Genomic DNA, 25,138 nt, shown 5'->3' on the forward strand with positions numbered 1-25,138 from the left:
CCTCAATGGAGATTATGCAAAGTGAATTTAGTCAAAGCTTTTAATGAGCAAGAGTTGACCCCCCCAACTCACACACACAAGCACGTACTGCTGGGTCTGTCATCAGCGGACCAGATGGCTCTGAGAATAATCACTGCTTTTTTAGATAATTGTGGGTACTTAGCTGTCCCAATAATAACCCAATCTCTCCGTCTCTGTCCCTACCTCTGCCTCCCTTTCTTCCACTCTGTGTAAAGCCCGTGTAAAATAGTCTATCCTTTTAGAATTCAAGTCCAAAACAGGATCAGCACGAACCAAAATGATGGAATTATATGTTATACTGGCACCATTTGAGCTCCACTTGCTGGCGCCTGATGAAACCGTTGATGATGTCCTCATTTATACACCCACCACTCAGACCGTGGGGACAGTAGGAGGACGGAGGACACGGGGCTGATTTGGAACACAAATGAAGAACTTATCAGGGTGGACACGTTCGCTTAGGTCACATAACCGATCTAAATGTAATTTGCGGGCGATCTGTGGGGGCACCTCCGGTCAATTTAGCCCAATTGAAAACGCTGACTGGACAGAATATGTAATCCTTAACTGATTGGTTCTGGGCCACCCACCGGAACAGAAACAGGGGGGTTATCAGGACGCTTGCACCCCGTGAGCACGGAATGTTCTTTTCTGAGGGAAGAGAGATGGAACACCAGCATCAAGGAAGTATGTGGCCGTCCAAATATGGTTTTTATCAAGTCCGAGGGAGACGGAGAGAAAATCCTCAGACATCAGTTAGAGAGGGAGAGAACAAGGGGAGGAACATCACCATCCGACAGGTAGCGGGACAGAGGAGTGTAATGTCCCTGTGCACGTCGGACCCATCAACACGCTGGTTCAGCTCAATGACAAAAACACAAATAGAACTGCACCGCATGTGGTCCGATGCAGCCGGCAGCCTTTCACTCAGCTGCACCCCGTTAGTGGAGTAGATCACCCACTGACCTCCAGCTCTTGCTGGGATGGTTCACAGCCCAGTGGGAAGTGGAGGGGATGAAGATCAGCTCCTAAGTCCTCAGCTGGAAAAGGTGGATTGCCCACAATGGGTCAGAGAGCAGCTACAGCAACAGTTGGCGGAGTTCAAGTATCTGGAGATGAAGTTGAGGAGGTCGGGATGCCTCCCAGATGTACCCCTGGGGAGGTGCCTCAGACATGTCTATCCAGGAGGAGGCCCCAGCGCAGACCTAGGACATGCTGGAGACTTTATATCTCTCGGCTGGCATGGGAACACCTCAGGATTCCCCCCAGAGGAGCTGGGCCTCCCTGCTGAGGCTGCTATCTGGACCTGGATGAGTGCCTGGAAGATGAAGACGATGCTGGATGAGGAGATCCCTCCAATACCAGCACAAGTTTTCCTCTGACAAATAAGGACTGGATTTATATATGACTTTCTGTCCTCTGTCTCTGGATGAACAGTTTAAACGGTACGGTGTCCCTTTAGGTCAATCTCTGTAGGACGCTCAGCCCCCACACCTTATAGTATACAGAGCCTCTCTCTCTCTCTCTCTATCTGTCTCTGTCTCTCTCCCCTTCTCTGTGATGGTAGCTGTCAACATCCTTTGCAGTCATTTCATGTGCACAGCGACGGAACAAATGCGCTGCACTTTGGATCAGGGGGACGCTTTCCACGTTCTCATCTGCCACGCTGCCGCGTATTTGTCTCAGAGCAGACTTATTGATCACTGCCTTGTCTCCTAATTAGGGTAAACTTGTTCGGATGAGTGCGTCAGCTGCTGCACTGGAAGCTGTCACACCAGTTTAAGGACAGGCGATGGAGAGGGGTTATTTATGTGGGCCCTTCAATGTGTTCAATGAATTCCTTTTGCCTCGCGTCCCCCAGGATTTACAAATTAGACGACATCCAGGCAAATACATTTATATTCCTGCTCTTCATCCAGGGTATGATGTTTTGATGCAGCAGTAGGGAACAGGAACAAAGCGTACACCCTTTGCATACTATTAGCATAACCCTTCCACTCCTGTGACTTTACTGAGCCTTCAGGCCAGAGGGCTTCATAGACGCTTCTCGGCCTGCTTGCTTTGCTGATTCTCAGTGCCCATGCACGCTTGACTCATTGTTTCCAGAGGGTTTACCTTTTCTAGTCCCTCATGTCCTCATGGTGATGTTATTTTATACCTTATATCCATCTGATGAGCTGGAAACCACAACATGGTTAGCTTATCTTAGTGTGGTGACCAGAAGAATATTAACACATTCTACTTCATTTAATTCATAGTAGTGTGGAGAATAATAATGACAAGTTGTGGTTTAATACGAGTTCATGTGCAGGACTATGTCTGTGTGGATCAGTTTCACACTAACTGCTCTTGGCTACAAAACCCATCACTTAATTTCCTGCAAAATAAAGCCAACAATGAAATGTCATGTGTTGAGCCTGAAGGGGTTAGGCAGATTATTTTTATTTCATTTAACAGAACATCTCGACAATTATCCAAGACAGTGGATCAGAACATTGATACATGTCCAGTGGTAAAAAGATGTTCCGAGACACCGCTACTGTTAGTCCTCATGCTGAGCTAAGCTAACCTAAGCTAAGCTAATATTCTCTCGACTGTAACTTCATAAATGGCAGATTTAGCCATCTTTGTTTTCAGGTCAAATGTGCATGTGTGACACGATCCAGTGCTGGTCCAGATATTACTATCTTGTCATCTTCCGTTGGCATTTATGGGATTTTCTTTTGTCAACTAGGCAATAAGCGAGAACACAAACTCTTTCACATTAAGGCTTTTTGTGTGGTCTTACAACATTAATGACATGTTTCCATCTGTTTGTCAAAATAAGAAGTGTCAGCTGGACATTTTCCACACTTGTCAGAAAAGATGGAGCAGATTTGTGCACAGCTGTCTTTCATAGGGGATGTTGTTTTAATTTGATCCCCATGTATGTATAGGAGTCCTGTACGCTCATCCAGCCATTTCTGTGTTTCTGTGTGTGTGTGTGTGTGTGTGTGTCAGACTAAATAACCATATTTGTCTTTGAATCTATTCTGTAACTTGTGATTAGAAAGTTTGCATTGGAACATTTGTGAACAAGTGATTCATATTGATAATTTTAAAAAGTTGCTTTCTGAAAACAAATATCATTTGGTGCAACCTTCAGTACCTCGGTCGTCCCTATAAATGAATCTCTTAATTAGTACTTTGCGTTAAAAGCAAGCTATTGACCTTATTTGGGTGCATATGTTCTTTCGCACACCATGAAAAACACTATCGCCAAAATAAGCAGTCGAGGCCACAGCTGAGGGGTTCTTTCTCATCTGAGAAGCAAGGCCAAACAGCCGGAGCAGGTGACATTCATTTATCGTTCTCTTGCAACTTCTGCAATCAGTTCTTCTCTTTTCTTCTACTTCAAACATGTCTGAAGGGGTGGCTGGATGTTTTACCATGACAATGAGATAGCTGAGAGGCTGTAAATGTGTAAAACCAGTGGAAATTCAGGACTGTGTGGACGTGTTCGATTAGTCACGATGTAAGTAGCCCAGCATTTTGTCTCTGCCCTCTCCCTTGTGGTCATTTTTGTAAATACTGCCTGCTCTGCTCTCCTCTCCACTCCACCATGAGAACTTTCGGTGTTAGGAGGGAGTGGGTGGGATGAAGGGCTGGGATAAGGAAGCTGAGCCATTGGCCGGCAGACAGGAACAGGCGCGCTGCGATTGGCTGTGGGCTGCAAGCTGCCGGCGGAGCTCCCTCCTTATTCCAAAGAGCATCAGTGAGCAGCAGAGAGAGAGTTGCTGTGTTAGAGATGCATAGCAGATACTTTTATTTGTTTTGGTTGCTCTGATTGGGACTCTTGGGACAGCAGATAGAAGACACGGAGCAGTATCCGGCTTGGACAAAGTCTTTCTGGAACTTTATGCAAAGTAAGTTTCCCTCTAACCTTGATTTCCTCTTAGTCACCTCTCTGTTATGATAATAATGCAGCAGCTCCTCTTAGATGTGAATACTACATCTTACCGCCTACCACAGCTCTGTTTCCGGAAATTACAGCTTTACTCACCCATGTGCACGTGTGATGAAGTGCTGTATGCATGACTGGGTCTCTGCATACACTTGCACGCTTGAGCCAGAGGTGTCCATGTACTTTGTGTGCAGCTGTAACATGTGTTAGTACGGGGAACGGTGCAGGGCGACCAGCCTGTCACTGCAATTCTTCACCTCCCCAGGAGAGCTGGAGGACTACTGTCCCAAAATCTTGTGGTGTGATTCTCGGGCTGCAGGGTGTTAGCGGTGTGGCACTTCCACGGCTATAAATAGGCCTGCCCCAAATTGTGCTGCAGTCACATATAAATTCGAAGCAATCCAGAAAAAATGGCAGACTCAGTAATTTAGCCAGGCACACCATGAGAGATTAAGGACAAGGAAACCAAGAGGGGAAGAATAGAAGTATGGAGAGTTCATAGTAACTATGAGGGACAGAGTGGAATGCCTGCGTCTGGAGGAAACAGGACAAGCTGACAAAAGAGCAGATTCAAGGTGACATCTCCTCTGTCAGTGTGTGTGTGTAAGCGCTCTTGTCAGGATGTACGGATAGTGCGGATGTAATTATGAGTGTGTGAAGAGTTTTCTGTGGAGTTTCCTCTCTCGGAGCCACATGTGGTGACACAGCCTCTCGACAGAGCTGCCTCTCATCAGGTTATTACACCCCGACACGCTGTCAGAGGAGCACTCCCTCGATTTCCACCGACGACCTCGACCGTTTAGTCCGAAGCAGCTTGCGCTAGCGTGAGGCGTGTGTGTCATTATGACGCGTACTCAGTTGTATGAACACAGGAAGCGCGGATTTATAATATTTCGTCATGCCATTACGCGCAAATTGAACCCAGGAGGTTTCGGTGTTGAGTCAGAGGACCAGCCAGCAAACATATGGACCTGTTTATGTTTCTGTGTCTCAGCCCACTCACAGGTGGAGGCCAGCAATTTACGAATACTGCTTTGTTTTAAGCTATAAAAGCCAAAGAAAGTTGTGTTGTGTTCATTTTCCCATAATAAGTGTTTGAAGAGTCCATGTAATGAGCATAAACTGTGTTTTCCCGTCCTTCGCTTGAAAGAAAGGAACCAACCTGCGGCCGTTTATGGCCATCTGTCAGCCTGCCACTCTTCAGTGCAACACAGAACACAGGGAGCCTTGTGTTGTACCTGACCTCTACTATGCAAATATACACTGTCAGACTGCCAGCAAGCTCTGTAGATGAGATGTGAGCCACACAGTGGGCCCATTGTTTCACCTGTGTGCCACCTGAGTGCTGAGAGAGAGGCTGTGCCCACGAGTTCAGGGCCAGCCTGCTGCCCCCACCTCACCAGTAGAAGCATGCAAGGAATCAATGAACATTATCAGAGATGGGTTTTTTTTTTCCCTTCAAAGAATGCCTGCATCCTTCCCGTTGGCCGCAGCTCTCTTTTATGAATGAGTTGGACTGGCCGTCAGGGTGAGCGAGTGGCGGCCCAGAGCTTTTGTGCATTGAGAGATGCAATCTGTCTGCACTGCCGCCGCCGATGTGCAGCTCCGTCTGTCTTCATGTTAAGTGCTTTACGAGACCTAAAATAAAAGCAATGGCATCAAATCAATTGGACTCGACAGCTCTGTCGCAGAGAAGAACCCCCCCCATTAGCTGGCTGCATTAGCAGGTGGAATGTGACATTCTGCAAATTTAAGATAAATGGCACTTGTATTTTCTGTAGCTCATCAATTTAAATACCAGGAAGGCGCATAAATATAAACTCCAAACACAAAATAAAAAGTCCCCAAATAAATCCAGATTTTTCCAAGAAAGGGAACTCAAAGAACCACAAAAGGAGCCTGACGTCTGCAGCATGTTGGTCTGGTTTGTTGTTATCTTGCCGATGTTATGAGCTGCATTATTGTACCCCCCCCCCCCCCCCTTTTTTTTAAGGCATTGTATGAGGTTGCAGTAATTTGTACTCTCTGGGCCACTGTAATTTCCAAAGCTGAGGACTAAACTGGGATGAAGACACAGTGAGGGATTGTAGTGCTCGGTGCCAGCAAAGTCAAATGTCACAGGTTTCCCTGAGCCACTCTTGGCATTTTCAGTATGGGGGTTAATGGAAAATTATATCATCTCTTTCCCAAAGCATTTTCATTACTGTAATAAGGGCAGTGTTTGTTTTGCTGATACTCTAGCCAGAGAGAGCATGCAAAAGGCCTCGGAAGTTCCTGTGCACAAGAAATCCAATCCGCGTGCTTACACAGATGCACATTTAGCAGCGAGCAATGGCATTTTCAAAATCCCGTTCCCATAGCAATGAGCAGGGTCACAGTAGCACTGATGTGAGCCTGAGCTGCGTTAAATCTACCCTCGTCTATTTCTTAACATCCAACTCTAACTTTGTTTTACAAGTCTAATGTCTGGTTTGACCTTTGACCCTTCAGTGGAGTTTTCCTGCTACGCACATCTCCCTTTTGCAAGGATTTACGTGCGCAAAAGAGCTGCAGATGGAAACGCACAACATTACAAACGTGTCCGGGCGCAGTAAACACTCAAACAAACAGCCACCTCCAGAACAGCTGGATGGCATCAGGGGAGCCAGAGTGCGTAATCTTAGAGTTGAGATGAAACCCGCAATTGATGTCATGAGCAACCAAATATGCGAAGTCTGGCGAACCAGATGATGCTCAAGAGGATCTTTGCCTTTGTTACGTTAGGCAGGAAGAATGACCTCCAAGGGACATGAAAGCGAGGAGAAAAACAGCTGGGCCGCGAGCTGGATTTCCTTTTCCCCTCCTCGGTGCTGGAAGTCCTGTCATTGTTTCGTTAGTGCTTTATTTTTTCTTTTTAATGGCTAATCAGCAGCAGTCGTCCGTACTCATACAGATGTGATTCGAGTCCCATCTCGGCCTGCATCTTGTAAAGAACGGGCTTCGTCTGAGTGGTGGTGGTGGTCCATAACGTCTCGAGAGACCAATGGTATGTCTTTTTTATCCAACGGTCCCACTTTTTATAAAACAAAACTTTCCATAAACTGTTGACACAGACTATGTTTAGACTAATCTGATCTGAAACCATAAGAAATACAAAAAAAAGTTCAAAATAATGCATTCTTTGGTAAAAAGAAAAGAAAAGACTTTGCTGTCTTTGCACTGTATTGCAATGTCCACAACATGCGAACACAACATGGACTAAACTCATTTAAACTCATTATTATCAGACTTCTCGCCTGCTGTGACACGTGAACTCATCTCTGTTCAGGACTGATCTCAGAGTACATGCACACATCGTAGACTAATTAGGGTTAAGCGTCTTTAAAAAACTCATGTTTGGTCAAGGAAGAAAGAGATAAACCGAAACAGGGCCAAACAGGATTTAGTAGAGTTGCTCCTCTAATTCTTATTTACGTTAAGCTTCCATCTTCATGTCTAAATAAGATCTATCCCGTATATGCTTTCTTGTCAGCTGAGACGATCACAAGCCGGCATCAGGTTCACTAAAGCAAACATACTGGTAATCAGTCGCCTATTATTTATGGGCCCTGTCCCCTGAAGCCCAACATGGTGTACACCTTAACGTTAACTTACATTGCATAATTCTCCCTATTATACAAAAGGTGAAGCCACTGAATCCTGGAATATGAATGCATCCTTAACCTTAAGATAAAGAAATGACTAAGATCAGTCATCCCTCTCATCTTTTTAACTGGTTACCCACCTGCAGCCAGTGAGTTCAGTTTCCTCACCTTCTGAGGTGAATGTAGCACAGCATCATTATTCACATATTAGGTGGTGCTTCTTCTATGAGCCGATAGGGACTGAGATACTTTCGCCTCTCTCTCTCCAGGAGCTCTGTTGTCTAACTTTATTTAGTTTGGTGCATAAATAATTTTAGCTACTCTATCCAACATTTACTCTATCCAACACTGGAGACTGTGTTTTCCCTAGTGTGCAACCCTTTGATTCTGCTTAGAATGCCTTCGTACATGTCAAGTGATGCCACCTGTTTTCTTACACCACATTCAAAGGTTTAACAAAAATAAAACCACTTGTGTTGTTAAAAGGAACAAGTTGTAACGTGGTTTAAACACCGGGCGCGTCCCTTTCCACAGTCTACCCTGAAAGTCCACTTTTGTGTCTTCCTCCATTGTTGACACTGAGGGTGACAGAGGTTGTTGTGTAATACTACAGCCCAAAAAGGAAGATTAAAGCGTGCTTACGTGTTCAACACCACACCCCTGGCTCATCCCCACACGAACGCCTGACGCTCACTTTTAGAATATTTACAGAAAGCCAGCTCCTCTCACGGCAGGTCATGTTTTGAATTGACTCCCATTTGCCGGTTTCATCCTTGGACGGACTGTAGCGACAGGTAAAACCTAAATGTTACTGATAATGACACATTTCTTTAACTTGACATTCAAGCAGCTTTTGTCCGAGAGTTTCGTCATAATTGCTCACAGTCCTATTTCACATTTATTTATCCATGTAAAAAAAATGGGTTTGCTTCATCTTAGTGGGCCGTCATGTCAATGTTGTGTTTGCTAACAGGTTTTATTTGATAGCAACAATGAATTAAATGCTTTCATTGTAAAACTGTATGTTATTCTGTCACGTCTACAATCTCACCACTTTATCTCACCACTCTGGGCAGAAGAGTATTCAGCGAACTAATTGCATGTAACCATCTAAGGACATTGGTTCACAAGCCCTCCCCCCAGGCACAACATAAATTCAATTAATTCCTCATAACGTTCTGATCTGTGGCATAAAAATCGGTTGGCATTTGGCTGTTTTCCAAGTGAGTCGAACCAATGATCAGGAACGATCTGAATAGTTTGAACACTGCGGTGTAAATGAATTAATGGTCATTAGATGCATTTTTACGGAATGCGCTACTGACATCATCTCACATGCCAGTAGCTTCTGTGGTAGTTGCCTTTGGAAAGTTGGCACAAATTCCCAACCCAATATTTCACTTGAACTCTGGACCACCAAGAGGTCCGTTTTTATACCCAGCTCCCCTTAATGGCACATATGTTCTTAAGGACGTCAACTGGGTAAAAATATCTATGGGAAATATGTAGGATTGTCTGGAAAGACGTGGGCAGTGACCTGGATTTCTTTATGGTTTGACGCTGTTTCAAACTGGCAAGCGTGATTATTTTATTTCACGGTGGTGAATCTGACCCTGTCCGGTGTTACTGCAACTGGAAATGTTTTTGTGAAAATAAGATTACAGATATTTAGTCAGCTTTCTGGCTCACCTCGGGTAATCCGAAGCCAAACTGTAAACCTTCCAGGGGTGTGTCCTTGCAACATGACAAGACATCAGAAGTGACATGTCACCTCAGAGAAGCGGGTTCTTTCCTTCAGCTGACTGACTGGTCTGGTTTGCTTACGTGAACCCAGAACAGGACTCTGACATGCTCCATTCATCCTCTCTGCATTTCAGACATTTCACTTCCACGATCACTTCCGTGAATGACACATCCTCAGGATTTGGGTACGTACACTCATGCACCAATGCTGCCTGATTTCTAAGCTCAGCTGACTCTCACTGTGAGAGATCCAAACACAAACATATGAGGCAGCATTTTTATACCTCTATTACCAGTAGACAAGATGGTCGACATGATGAAGGACTTCAGAGGCAGCCACTGTAATTCCTTCTGCTTGGTACCTATCTGAGTCCTATAGGTAGAAGCAGAAATTACCAGACATCCATGTCTTCATTCAGTCGTCAGAATCCACCTTAGGTGTCACGTGGTGGCGAGGATGCGAGCTGAGGCGCAGTGCCGCATGTTTGTTGGTTTCTGCTGGATTGAATGATGGCGGTGACTCACCCGCAGCTCTGAGGGGCCTGCTTCTGCTTCGGGTCAGTGATGTGATTAGGCTTTATTGTAACCTGTGCACAAGAGAAAAGCAGAGTGTTAGAGGGCTCAAAGACGATAAAAAAAAGACCCACGTAAATGTTCAAAACTGCAGGTTTGCCTGAGAAATCTAATAAATATTGAGTATAATCTTTTTTTGTGTGCGGTACCAGTCTGTGATGTATATTTTGTTTATCCATTTTGCCTTTTATTTAGTTTAGAGGGACATTCATACATGCATATGTATCATTTTCTCTTTTTATGACAGGTTTGGATGTAGTATTTAAGCAAACCCAAAATATGAAAACCCATAGCTCTCCGAGGACCTCTGCTGGTAATTTGAAACATAGCAGTACTGTTTTCAGTCATTTCAGACGTATAGCAAAGCCTCCTTACATGATATTACATCACATTATAGTCCTCGACGTATGAGTGTTTACTATAGCTGAAGACTGTGACTGTGTGTTGTGATACGCTGCAGACTTTTCATCACCCTGTGCTGGTGACTGGTCCACAGTGAGCCATAAACCAGTGCTGACACAAAGGCTTCCTTTATTACTTACTGCTCTCTCCTCGAATGAGTGTTTTCTTCAGTCTGAGAAAAGAAAAAAAAACTGGTTTGCGACATTTCTCTTTGTTTTATAAGTTGTTTTTTTTTATTGTGGTCTGTACCAGAAAGGATGGAGATCACGTCATTTAGCAATGAGAAGAAACGGCCCATTTTAAAGGCCACAGCATCAGCCCTTTACATCCTCACGTCTCTAATTTGGCTCCTGAAAACACTTGCACTAAAATAAGAGATTTACTCCCACATGGGGGACTGCAGTTTATGAGCAGGACTAATTAAATCGCACAAGGTTTTTGCTTTTTGTTTTTTCCCTTGATGTGGTGCAGCAAAAAACAAGCTGCAAACACAATATTTACACTTGTCAAGCTGCTGGCGAGCATACTGATAAGCAAGTTAAGATAAGATAAATGCTGCTATTGTAAGGAAGAAAGTGCAACTGCACAGGGACAAGACATGAAATCGCACAATTGCAGTTTAATATCATTTAAATGGCACAAATAATCAATATTTGAAATACAAATCTGTCTCTATCTCATAAATATTCATTTATGTAGATATCTGCGTTTGGCAAAAGAACACAGTTGTGCATTTAAACAGGATTATGGAGACCCACTGCACTCTTGCTACTGGTAATGAGCTGATTCCTAACTGTGTCTTTTTAATATTAATATCATGACACAATAATAATGATTTAGAGGGCTGCTAAAGTGATTTCAGCATTTGTAGAACCTTGTAAACTGAGGATAAATGGCCAAATCCTTGACAGAGTCTCATGAATATATAGTTAAAATTGTAGTGAAATATGAATATATAATTTAAATAATATTCTCATGATATGAGCGTTCTGAGACTGTGGACTAATGAATGAATTTTTAACTACCGTACTACGAGTCTTAAGAAATTTACTCAATGTTGAGATACGTTAGGATACATAGCAAAGTGTAAATCCCGCAGCTAATGGCAGAAAAAGCAAACGAGATAGCAGGACTCATGTTTGCAGCCATTAAACAATAAGAAGAATATAAGAAAAATGATTCCCTATGAGCTTGAGGTGTGAGATGCAATTTACATTTCAAGTAAATGTTATTTTGTTTTCATCCCCGGTCTGCTTGCTAGGGTGGAATTGTTTCAGGCTCATCACTGCCAGCAATGTGCTGCGGGAATAAATGGAAAGGAAATTGAACTGTTTTGCCAGATATAGCTTAATAACAACTGAATTCAAGGTGCCCAGTTTTGAAAGGGAATTGCAGCTTTGATCAAATGCAGTTTTCAAGTGTTGACTGTATCGGGCCATAATCTGCACTCAGTGAGCCACCTACATCCTTCACTCCTCCATTGCTTTTCAAGGTGTGTGTGTGTGTGTGTGTGTGTGTGTGTGTGTGTGTGTGTGTGTGTGATTGAGAGAGAGTTCCCCCTTGCAGTGTGTGGCTATAATTGTGTCAGTCATTCAGAGGTTTGATTGCAGCTGGATTATGTGATGTGTGGCCTGAGTGACCTGAGCGTAAAGGACAGGGCAAGGTGAGCCAAACAGGAGAGCTGAGGGTCGTTTCCCCACACCCTGATAGCAGATTAGACCGGGATATTTCACATATCCTGGCTTTATATTAGCTATGACTTCATTTCTTCTAAAGTCGTTGGACATTAGTTACCATGGAGATTTATTGCGTATAGCCAGCCAGAGTTGCAGACTCCTGGAACCTTTTCTGCTTAGCTGTCAATCACGATCATCAAAAATACTTATTTCCCTTTTTTTTTTTTAAACATACCTTGCTACATATACATTTGGGGATTTGGTCATTTTAACAGTTTTAAATCACCACTGGAGGTTGGATTCAAACATAATCGTACTGAAAGCGAAAAGGTGGTTGGGTGACATAAGGTGACAATTACGATATCAGACACACTTTAAATGATCGGACAGTATTTCTCATTCCTGATTTCTTTCTAAGTCTGCAGCACACGCCCTCGGCGCCTCTGCTCAGTGGCGAGGATTATTGAAGAACGCCATAAACCTTGCCTTAATCCATCCACAGCTCGGCTGGTTGCACCCGGTCACTGACAGCTCCATTCATCCATTCATCGGTCGGCGTCCAACCACTCAGAGGAGGCACTGCACCCGTACGATCGAGCCCTCTCGCTCCTTTTGCTCTTCGGCTGTGAGGGATGAAAGTTCTTCCGCCGGTGTCGCTTCAGAGAAGTCGGTGCTCCTCTCAGAGCTGAAATCCCAGACCAAAATAAAGTTGCCAAATCAATAGTTGTCATCTTCAAATAGATACCTTTGCCTTGCAGTCAGCTGCTGAAATATTAGAGGGATTTGATGGCAGCTCTGGAGTTTTAGCGAAGCATCAGTGCAGGGGAACACTGCAGGGCACCCCGATAATGAGCTGCAATTCATTTTCATCTAAAGAACATCCTCAATGCTTACCTTATTTTCATTACCATCGTCAGTATCCAGGGTGTGTAATTTTACAGCACACTTCTTTTTTAAACCTGTTTTGAACTTAATAAAAGCAATATTTTATTTTTTTTTAATGTGAAAAAGAAAAAAGTGTCCCTTGACGATTGAATAACCAGGATAAAAGGCCGAGTTACTTTTGAATGATTATTCAATAAGTAGCTGTGGGAGCTCGACAAGAGAACCGAGACATTTAACGTGGCTGCTGCCGTTTAGAGCACATAGACGGTGACCTTCTATTGCTGGGAGACGAGAAATCGTAGATTTTCCTCCCTTGCCTAACGTGATCACGTGCCAAAAAGTGTCATTGCTCTCTTAAAGGACCGTGCTAAGGTAATTCGAAAAGCTGTAAGAGGAGAAGGGGAAAAGAGTGCGGCGCACATGCAGGTCTGCTGGACTAGAAGTCCGTCCGAGCCCTGTGCCACTGATGCCTGAAAGCAGACAGAAATCAACCTCCTGTTGTTGCTCTGTTGGATGGTAACCCCGTCACGTAGCCCTGAGCCTTCACACCCACTCAATACACCGTTTTCTCAAAAAAAAGAGATGACGTTTGCTTGTTTTCTGTGTACAAACGCTTCAGACAGATGCTAATTTGCACAGAGCCCACACGACTATGGTGAGACTGATGAAAAGCAGCCAGTAAACCTTGAAAATGAAAGGGGAAAAATTGTATATTGAGCTTCAACAACATGCGGACATGTATGCTTTGTGCCTGAGTTTGAATCTAAGACTGACTCAGTTTAGTTATATTAGCTTTTGCTTTCAAGGCCATAATCCAAGTCATTTTGAAGACTCGACATAATTGGGCTGTGAGCCATGCCTGAAAAGAGAGCGATAAATGGAAAGAGTATTTAAGCACATCTCCTGCTGCTTCTGTTCTGGCTCTTTTTAACCATCCAACCCGATCCCGACCCTTCCCCACCATTAGATCAGACCGCCGGGCAGATGATAGATGCAACACGTCACCGCTACAGTCAGAGGAGTCTGTAAGACTCTGAACAACAGCCAGAGATGAGCACTGTAACAGCTGTTCATTCATTCCAGTCTAGACGTGTTCAAATCCACAAAAGGCCCCACTGAAAGTTAATTCTGACGAGTGCCGCATATGCAGCTAAGCTTCTTAGACCACAAACAGTGGCATTCAATAGTTTGAACATTGACTTCACTTGACCTGTGAGAAAAGGGAATCTGTTTGATGCACTGAGACAGATCAGAGGCTGTAAAAGTGCCTCCGCCTCCTCATGGGTGGTCATATCTGCACCCATGTGTTTGGGTTTTTAAATTTTGTGTTCACAGTTTGAGTTTTGGGGTTTGTTTGCCTTGCCAGATTAGATTTCATTAGCGCCATTCCCACCAGCGCAAGTAGATAAATAAATAAATGGATGCACTTGATATTTGGAATAAATTGCTGCAAACAAGACTGTGGCGAAGAGAAGAGGTGGAGACAAAGTAAGAAAAGCAACATTAATCAGCTGGAAAGGGCGTATGCTCAGCATGCTGAATGACAGGAAGACATCATCCACAGTTGTGTCACAAATCGGAGTTAAATGTTTAGAGGCAAGTGCTTCGTTCGCATGTGCATGTTTAATTTGGGCTTTTATTTTCATTATCATTCATGCCACGTGAGCTGTGGTCCTGTTAAAGCTGTGGAAATAAACGTCGTCATCCTGTACTCATTCAGTGGGGGCGCCGTGTCCTGGCATTTACATACGTCAACAATGCCAGCTTATTCATCCCACAGGCAACTTATTACCTATACTTCTCCTCTCCTCTTAGCACAATCGATGGCAATTCTCCAGCCAGCTCTGTCTGTTTTTCTGTCCGTGTGTAATTACCTGGCCACCCTGTCACTTCACATCTATTTAGTGGAACTGGGCCAGGCCTAAAGAACCAGAGTGGGGGAATAATACGTGCCCTGGTTGACCGATCTCTCATTGAAAGTACATCCAGTATTGTTGATGACTCCTGGCAGACAGGGACAGAGTGGACTTGGTGTTGTTTCTGAGCTCATGCTCCATGGAAATGAAGGATTATGCGGTAAATAGCAAGTGACATGCAGCTGCTGCTCTAGGTGGTCCGCGCTGTTAAAAGCCAATCGCTTGTGCCACGAGATGAACTTAAGACGCACAATCGCACACAGGGCTGCAACCCTGGAGGAAAAAGGCAATGTAAACGGGAGGGAAATTGCTCCAACTGTTCTAAATCAAAAGAACAGTTATTTCCCCCACCTGTCACCGACTAACTGATATCAAGGGCAGCCTTTGCACAACCCAAACACAAGCAGACCGTCTGCTTACGACCCAGTCAGACCGCATTTAATCTGGACCGCTTGGATCTTTGAAGTTGTGCAGGATGTCATGCTTGTGTCACAACGTTTTACACTCTCCAAGGAGACGGCGACATCTAATTCAGATCAATACGTCTTGGTTAGGCAATGAGCACAAATGGTGGGTTGTGCTGGAGGGGGGGGGGGTGGGGTGGGGGGGGGGTCGGTTGGTAGACAAAGATGAGCAGGTGTCGAGTCAGGGTCATTAGAGCAGGTAAACAGAACAGGGTTGCGTAACCCTTGCTGATAATTCACTGACCTTTACCTTACAGTCTAATGCATTCTAATCAGCCACTGGATCTCAGCATGGTTGCACTTGCAATAACACACAACCGCGCATTAAAACTTTAAACTTCAACAACCCCCACCTTTAAACTTCAACAACCCCCCCCCCTCCCCCTCAGCCCTTTACTAACCTTTATTACTCTGGTTTCCATATTCACTTCTGGCATCTGTCAGTATAATTCCATCTCTTTATCATTCTAAACCGCATGTCCTTCCCGTCTCGATTTCTCCGTCTTACTGAGCTGGATTAATCCTTCTCTCCTTCCCCACTATTCAGCCCAATATACAAGTCATCGTACACCCTCTCTTTGGCCTTCGCAACTTCTCTCTTTACCTTAGGTTGCATCTCTGCACTGTTGACTCTCTCCTGTCCGCTCGGTGTCACGCTCCTTCTCAGCTAACCTCTTTCCCTGCTCACACTCCTGTGCTTCCTCATCTCACCACCAAGTCTCCTCACCTCCTTCCCTTCCAGAAGACTTGGATGTCGTGTTCTAGCTGTCTCCCTGATTACATCAGTTGTAGCTGTCCAGTCTTCTGGAATCACCCGCTGACCACCCAGTCAGGAAAACGCTCTTACTTTTTCAGCTTCCACCGGTTCTCCTCTGTGCTCTCTTTAAACTCTACCAACAAACTCCTTCTTCAAAATGGCTCCTGCTCCATTTCTCTATACCCTCCCCCTAAGCTTCTAGTCTTGCGATATTTCCACCTGGTCTCCTGAACACACAGAATCTCCACCTTGCTCCTCTGAAACCTTTGAATATCAACCAGCTCTGTAGCTTCGCTGTTAATTCTTTTGGAGACCCTCTCCTTGCCTACGGACATGCCATCCCCCTCTATAACATGGAACAAAGCTGTAATTATTTCACATAGTTTTATTACGAATTGTTTTTTTTTTTCCATATAATAATATACACATTATATATGAAACATCCTCCAGATTTGTACCACTTAGGTCACATATCTGTCTTTTTCTCTCTTTAGCATTGGCACGCACCATGCAAAAGAATGACAGGGCCAGGGACGACGGACAAAAGGACAGTGTAAGTGTACACCACACTCCTCTCTTTTATAGTGCTCTGACGCACTTCCTTATACTTCCTGTGATTCTCCACTATGCACGCTCACGCTCACAATCACAAAGAAAATTGGAAGAAAAACAAAAGAAAATACTCCAATATACACCATTGATATTCTATATCCAACACCTTGCTTTCTCAGTTCTTTCACCCATCCCCCGCCTCTCCCGTCAACAAAAGACTGTATGGGCTTGTGTGTCATCAGAGGTGTGCACAAGCTGTCTATAACCCCCCTTCCCACTTCCCAAGTCCCAGTTTAACAGACAGGTTTCTGGATTCCCTGTCAAACAGCCACAGAGGTCAGAGCCGCTGTGCTCAACAAGAGATGGAGCTCAGATAAACCAACAGCAGACACTAACAGAAAGACACTGCTTCCCTTCCCCCATATGCATGAATAAGATATTCAATTACACCCATGTGTGATGACCTTGAGGAGAAGTTCAAAGGTTGGGCTTCCCACTGTGTGAGTCTTTCAAATTGGCTGACATTTCAGAGAGGTAGATGCAAATCATATTTTCCCTGTGTGAAATTTACAAGAAACCCTTTATAGTCAGACTTTTCCCACATGCTTCATCTGCAGTGTATAGAAATTGCTATCTTCATCCTGTAATCTGCTCTCATTTCATCTCCCGTGGGATGAAAGTGTGTTTTATTTGCTTTAAACAAAGCGGGGCTTTCCGGTAACTTGTGAATTCATTTTTCAGCAAATCAGAATTGATGCTAATGAACCCCTGTGGGGGACATTAAAGCCAGAGGTCACTGCTGAAACATTTAAATGCAAACCTGGCTGCCGGACAGGCATGTGAGCCCACTGATGTGTTGCTTAAAAATAGATCAGAATCCACATGCTTATTAAAAATCAGCAGAAAAATGACTTTAAAAGAAGGACAAATTACTAACAGAGCAGAACTTATTGATGATTCACATATTGATTTTTTCTTCATTAGAAGTGTGTGTGTGTGTGTGTGTGGGGGGGGGGGGGGGGGCACAACTGAGTGCTGCAGTTCAGTTTCCTATTCTTGTTTAGCTGTAAACTGCAGGTTTTGAAAGCAAAGTTTTACACTGCAATAGCTTCCTTAGATAGAGTAAGGAGGGGAGAGGGGAGATAAGTGGGAGAGAAATGGCTGGAACATCCAGAGAGCACGTTTTATCGCAGAGTAGACTCAGAAGTTGAAAACAAACTGCGAGTGGCAGAGATGCTTCTTTGCCATCCAGATACACTGAGGTAGAGCAAGGACACAGGCTGTTAATGAGTACACTTCTGCAAGGCTCTTTGGGAAGGAGGCGGGGGTTTGCTCAATCAGGCGCCACCATTGATGAATAGTTATGAGTCACCTTATCAGCATCACCATGGATACGCAGATGTGACTGTGGCCCTATGAATGTGACGAGGGAATAGAAATTGCCCAAATAGTGCGTCGTCTCCTTCCTGCTCACATTTGGATCAACAATTAGGGCCCAGCAGGGATCGGGGGGGTGTCCATGCCATGTGTTAGAACCTCGCTGGCCTGCAGTAGAGAGATGAAAGCCTTATACGATGCAGACCTCTTCTGCAGATTAAACTTGTGTGAAAGGTGCTACTGTGTGAGCAGTGAAAGATGGAGGATTTAAATTAAACTTGAATTAATTGCCCTGCAAGGACAGCTTACACAAACATCACACGCGCACAGGTGAGAGATGCAAGTAGAGGAGAAGTGGAAGGTGTTGACAAGCTATTAAATGAGGAAAGGCAAGGAAATTAGATTGAAGGGTGCAACTGTCGGGGGACGTTAGTCAAAGAAGGAAAGTGACTGCAGGATAAGTGCCGGAAGCAGGAGGACAAAATTAAAAATAAAAATGGATTTGGGATAATGAAATAAAGGGCTCAGAATATGATTTATACAACTATGGCCTAAAAATTCCTAACCACAGACCTTACAGCAGCGCTCTGATGTGCTGTTCTATCATCCCTTCCTTACTCTTAGTGCTGGGAATCCCCACCAAGCTTTGGCCCCCACACAATAGAGACAACAAATCTTCACTTGGGCTTTTAAGGAAATTGAAAAACCTGTTGCCAAGGACGTGATGCAGAGCTGATGTGGGCCGTCTACAGTCCTCAGTCATGATGACCTTAATGACTTACTATGACTTTTCATAATGGGATTCTCAGAGGACGGAGGGGGAGGGGTCTTTGAAAGCTGTGGCTTTCAAAGACCCCTCCCTCCACTGCACAGGTCACCCCGGCTCTCTGCTCTACTCTCTTTCATTTTTTTAAAATTATTTTTTCATTTGATATCTAAGTATCCACGTGTGCTTTATGAATGTCATCAGGCTGTAATTTACTTGGTACAGGCGATTAAAGATTTCTACAAATCTAATTTCTCTCCCATTACAGATACTTGGACAGAAATGAAGGTTGTCTCATGAGAATATCTGCCATCACTGTGTTTCTGTGGAAACTGGAAGTTAACTTTCACATGACTGACAAGACCCCAGGGCAGCTTTTGTCCCCTGGAGGCCATGATGCCTCACTATTACCGTCAGTGATGTAAGCCAAGCACATTTATGCTGTGGCCATTTCAGATTAGCAATTCCAGTCACTGCAATGTGAACACTTTTGCTTTAGTGTGTAGCTCATTTTTAAAGTTATTTTGATAAGACTAGTCAATGTTTTAAATGGAAGTATTGATCTTTCTTTAATTTTTATGTGCTGGTGAGCTGTCTTTATGTGTATTTATGGTGTTGCTGTGTGTAAAGAAGTATCGTCACTTCTCATTTCAATTCTCAAAGGCTGTTGACGACATTGAAAGGGTGATTACTCTTCAAAAAAGGTGTTTGGCGGCACACCGCATGGCAGTTGCATGAAAACTGGTGCGTGAACTCTGCTCTGGTTGACAGAGAGAACTCATGGAGTCATCAATCTGCCACCCTGTTAGTGTCACCGTTAACCCAGATTGAATTCATGGGCGACACATGCAGGATGTTTCCCCACCCGAGATCTTATTACAAAACAATCAAATGCTTCATCTTCACAGCTGATTTACTGTCTGTGTGTACCAGACATGTAAAATGGGCTGTTATGTATCTTTATTATTTGCAAAGATGAGAAACATTTTTATAAAATCGTTTTTTTCTTTTTTTTCCATCTTGTCAGACAGATGTTGATGGTATCTATAATTTTTGCAACTGCGGCAAACGTGTTCCCCTCCCTGGACGTCTGAGGTGGCTCAGTGATATTTCATCTCATTACAGACCAGAGTGTCACTGAGCCTTGCCTCGAGCCATGAACAACTCTAGGTCACATCCCTGCGAGGCATTTCCTCTCCTGAGGAGAAGAAACCTTTTGTTTGTTTTTCAGATTAACTAATTCAAATCTTTCCTCAAAAAATGAAAAAAAAAAATCAGCACACTACTCCGACTATATTTTTTATTCTATGCATTTTTGTGGGTCTAATTTTTTTAAGTCAAGTAAGAAGCCATTAGCTGAGACAGAAAAAAGGATGAACACGTCACTGCTCCACGTATACCACGGATGTCTAAGAATAGAAAGACAATTTACATTTAAGAGATGCCAGAGACCAGGAGATATTTCACACGTAGTCTCATCATTAGTGAATGTGGAACAGTTGAGAATACACGATATTTCACACAGTGTCTAACGAAACAGAGGTAAATTTACCAATTCATTCACTTCATTTGACATCTTGATCGGACCCGCCTGAGGTCACACCTTTGTGTTTTCAGCCTCTCAACCGTCATTTACAGAAATCTGCCTGTTAGCGTTAAAGAGCAAGGTTTTTGCGTGATGTCAACGAAACATCTAATTTCTAATTCCAAAAGGAAGCCCTCATGTTTCATTTATGGAGTTCCAGTCTCCTGCAGCATGTTACCATTACACAACATTCCCATAGGACAAGGCTGTATAGATCTCATGAACTATGGCCCGAGACAGGCTGTGGAATATTTCAAGCAGATCCAAAATGTAATCCTCCACCTCGTTCTTTCTTTCTTGCCTCACACGTGTAGCTGCTGAGCTGAGTACTGTTTACCGTAGGCGATGAGCTGTGTTAATTTTTATTACCTCACAGAATACTCTGTTTTACTACTCTGTGATCTAGCAGATCAAGCAGTAAAAACACCCCAGCTGTAAATACCAGCCTCTCTCACCATGAAGCTACAAGATAAACCTGTTCTTTTGAAGCAACCCTTTCAATATTTTGCTTATTTAAAAGGGAGAAAATTCCATCGATGCCACATTCAGTTGGGTATAAATAATTGATGCTAATCAAACTTCATTTTATGTGCAGATATCTTGTAGATCAAACAGTATAAAATGTCGTGCTTCTTTCCAGAGAGCTACCTGCAGCCTAACATAGGAACCAAACATTCCTTGCCTGCATAGTGATGGATCTCTTCCATCCGCAATCTCTCGTTTTCATCTCGTCTCTTTTTCTTGCCTTCCTCTTTTGGTCCACCTGAGTTTCTATCACTCCCTTTGTTACTTTGCGGGCTTTCCCCTGCAATCCATTTAAAATCCATTTGGGCGATAAGATCGATCGCTTAACATAGAGCACACAGATGACTGATGGTGCTGAAAATGAAAAGTGGCGCGTTCTGAATAGTGCAGGATGCCCCCTGGCTAAACGGGATAAAGCACATTCCCATATTTTAATCACAGTCTTCTGATTGCAATTATTGTTATTTTTTTAAACACCCAATCTGTCCACCTCTCCTGTTTTAGGATCAGCATTTTGGCTTTCACTCCCACATATGATTGATACATGATAACAATAAATCATGCGCATGGATGGCTTTAAATACTGTTAACAGCAGACCCAAATTGAGGCAAGTTATGCTGCAGCTGTTTTGCTTGGAAATGGACCCTGATGGCACGATGCGTTGTTTGATTACAGCGGGACAAATACAATGATGAAAGGAGACAGCGAGAAAAGAAAAGAAAAGAAAAGAAAAGAAAAGAAAAGAAAAGAAAAGAAAAGAAAAGAAAAGAAAAGAGGCAGAGCAGGATGGAAGGCAACATGGCAAATTTAAAAATGCCTTCACCTTGATTCTTCTGTGAAAGAATATATATATATATATATATATATATATATATATATATATATATATATATATATATATATATATATATATATAGTAGTGGAGTGACAGTAGTCTAAATGTCCATACAATGACTACCTCCTCACGAAGGGACAGGTCTGATTTGTTTTTGATTTATTCCCTCCTTTGGCTGCTCACATGATTTTAACTACTCATTGGAGGTTTTTATTTCTGAATTTAATCAAACACTTTGTCACATAGAAAGTTAGATTTAGCTCCCCTGTGCTCTTGAGAGTTGTAAACCCAATACATATACTGAAGCTATACAGAAGCAATAAATATAGCTCAGCCCCAGAATTCCAAGTGGCAAAGCTGAACGTTAATGCGTCTTGTGCATCCTGACAAGCAGGCTTGACATATGACAAGTGCCTCAAAATGTGTGTGTGCAGGTGAAGAATCAGACACACAGGGTCACGAAGCAGTGAGGTTTTTATAGGACTTTGACATTGTTTAACTGATTCGCGAAAAGTCGCGAAAGAAATGCACAAAATGTCTAGAAGGCTGCCCCTTGGTGTCATAAAATCTGACCGGTTCTCAAATAATTCACTGAACCCACCGATGGACTGACACATGAAGTACATGGAGAGGAACAGAAGAGTCACAGCAGACCAATTAACCTTTAACTGATCCCACTTATCATAGAGGAGTACTTCAGCCAATAGGACAGACAAGTGAATGGAATTGAAGGGCTACCCCCCCCCCCCCCACACACACACACACACACACACACACATGTGCACACACACACATCCTCACGTCTATAGTCTCTACAGTCTCTTGTGTCATACCTCATTGATGATGGGCATGACTTAAATGGATCAGAAATTTATTTTAACATTCTATCTGTTATTCTGCTTTTTATGCCTCCTGCCAGGAAGCTGTTTATTTTATTCACACATTACTTTCTTCTTTGATGAATGCCAGATGCCATCTGGCATTCATCAAAGAAGAAACACCACAGAACTATCAAAGGCTTTGCAGATTTCTGCAGCCAAAAATAGTACATTTGTATAAAAAGAAATACACTTTGCTTCATCTACTTAGGAATTTTCACTGTTGGATAAACTGGAAATCAAGTGTGAAAGGATTCATTAACACATTATTTTGTTATTACTGTTCTAGTGACAAAGCCCCATTACACGAGGGGTTTTTGCTCTGAAAACATGCCGCCAGAGGATTTCATAGGTTCTGTCTTTAAATTTGATCATACATTGGCTGTTTTATTTAACAAAAAGTGAGGGTTAATCGAGCCTGCTTCCTCGTTACCATCTGCAAACCTTCTATAGAAATCAGTTTAGTGCAGGTAATTATTGAATTTGCGACTGAAAGGCTTGATTTCATTCTGGATGATGATTGGCATGTTGAGGGATGCAGTGGTAGAAGAGCAGACGAGTAGGAGCTGCACGGCGGAGGGGAGGGCGAGGCTTTACAGTCACGACAAAGACGGCACACAGACACGCAGGCATCTTTTCTAATGAGACACAATCCCGGGAAGCACTAAATGCCAGGATAATTTATTTGTTTTCTCTTGGAGGGTGAACTGCTGGTTTCATTCAGCAGGGAGCTCCAGGACACATATGTGCTCCTGGGCATGGCACCGACACAGCCAATGAATCTGATCTAACCTTGAAATACCTTGAAAAATAAGCCAGTTTCTAAAGTTTAATTAATATCAAGGAAACTGTAACAGGGTTTTACACATGAAGAAAGTTTGTAGTCCCCTGCATAAACTGCTTCTTTAAAAATCAAAGCTTTATTTTATCATTTTGATACAGAGTAATTGCATTACACCTATTCCCACAGTAACAGTTGCACAATACGTTCAACCCTTTTAGGTTAAAATTACGATGAGCTCAATAGCTTTGTGTGGGCCTAAATGGCAAAACTTGATCCTTATTTAAAGAGGGACTCTTATTCACTCATTGTTATTCATGCAGAGCAAATGAAAAGTCCTCATGGTGTGGCACAAGATTAATGGCAGCGTTGGCTTGAATTTATCATGCTGCCTCAGCAGCTCACTCCATAGATGTAATGTAAGTGTGCGCTTTTGTATTGAGAGCAGCCCCAAATTAAAGATGGCTCAAGAACCACTCAATAGGCAAGTAACCTATTCCCTCTGGGCTGCCTCGCATTAGAACTGGCAAAACTGTGCTTTTTTAATATTTGTTTCTTATATTTGAGATGCTTAGAGCAAGACACTCTTATGTCACCTGTCAATCTAGCAAAATCAGACCATCAAGGTGCATTTTAATCATTTGAAATATGATGATTTTTCAGGTGTTTAATGGACAGTACTTTAATAGAAGGCAGAAGACTTTCTTCATGCCTGTCAAGCCCTTAATGGTGTATTGACCACCTGATGTGTTTCCTCCCGGCAAGCTTGCCTCCATAGATGAGTTTCTCTCCTCTCACTGATCTGAGCTTAGATTTGCTCTGTCTGAGCTGTTGGGCCTGTGTTGAGTCTTTTAGTCCCACTAAAGTCTTCTTTTTACTCCTGTATCTATTTCTAGTACATATACAGTGTAGTCACAAAGCTGTCAAACCCTCACACACACATAAACGCAGAAACACACACACACACACACACCCTCTGATATGATGTTTGACCTTCAGCTTTGGGGCTCTTTTTTCTTCATTATCTTTGAAATGTTGACACCCTGATACCTTGCAGTCCAACTGTGGTTAATTCAGATAGTTGATTGGGATGAACAGACACCTATCTGTATGTCAGGATGTCAAAAGAATGAACTTTAGAGCTCAGAAAAAAGCTTCTACTGAGGCATAGATCTGGGAAGGTTCCCCAGACCACAGTGTACTCCATAATTCGAAAGTGGAGGAACTTTGGAATGACCAGGACTCTTCCCAAAGCTGGTCACTCCATAAATCCAGACAAAAAGCCTCCAGCTTCCTTTTCCTCCAGAAAAGACCGTGAAGCACCTAAATGGACTCGCAGACTGTGAGAAACAGGATCCTCTAGGTTTAAAACCCAGCTTAAACTTGATTCCAAGCATCACGTTTGGAGGAAACACAACTCCGCTCATCACCTGCCCAGTACCATCCCTACAGCGAAGCATGCGGCGGCAGCATCACGCTGTGGGGGTGGTTCTCAGCATCTGGACCAGGAAGATCTGCAGAGAACAATGGAAGAATGTCCCCCAAACCCAGAAATCCCAACCAAGAAGAGGCTGTTAATGCTCCCAGGCAAGCTTCACCTAAGCAGAGAACGGAGTTGAGTCCTTATGACAATACAATATTTTAGGTTCTCACACCTTTACAAAGGTTTTTGAATCTCAGTTTTTAATTTTTTTCTATTATGGGGTTTTGAGTGTGGACTTAGAATATTTTTCTCTTTTACTTAAAGGCTGCAACATAACAAAATGTGAAGAAGTGAAAAGGGACTGAAAACTTATCCTAAATGATCCTTTCTCAAGTCTTTCCGTCTCAGCGAG

The 25,138-nt window shown here is 43.3% G+C and overlaps 1 protein-coding gene and 1 long non-coding RNA gene across 4 annotated transcripts in view; both read left to right on the top strand.

Moving 5' to 3' along the window:
• Nucleotides 1-3,813: 3,813 nt before the first annotated feature.
• The window catches only part of pde4d (phosphodiesterase 4D, cAMP-specific), a 103,008-nt gene continuing 81,683 nt past the window's right edge, over nt 3,814-25,138 (top strand). Inside the window, exons 1-3 of one of the 3 annotated variants that reach the window (XM_029829056.1) lie at nt 8,307-8,381; nt 9,465-9,515; nt 16,498-16,556. In XM_029829056.1, coding sequence (XP_029684916.1) covers nt 9,494-9,515; nt 16,498-16,556 — 81 coding nt within the window. In that variant the 5' untranslated portion in view covers nt 8,307-8,381; nt 9,465-9,493. Of the gene's footprint in view, nt 3,927-8,306; nt 8,382-9,464; nt 9,516-16,497; nt 16,557-25,138 lie in introns of those variants that run through there. The other 2 variants (XM_029829059.1, XM_029829057.1) reach the window with 2 other exon arrangements.
• Nucleotides 11,765-13,109, top strand: LOC115247468 (uncharacterized). The gene is made up of 3 exons (XR_003886527.1): nt 11,765-11,797; nt 11,916-11,968; nt 12,400-13,109. It is a non-coding gene; the product is annotated as an uncharacterized lncRNA (long non-coding RNA).

This window comes from Takifugu rubripes, chromosome 21 (genome assembly GCF_901000725.2).
Source record: "Takifugu rubripes chromosome 21, fTakRub1.2, whole genome shotgun sequence".
NCBI lineage: Eukaryota > Metazoa > Chordata > Actinopteri > Tetraodontiformes > Tetraodontidae > Takifugu > Takifugu rubripes.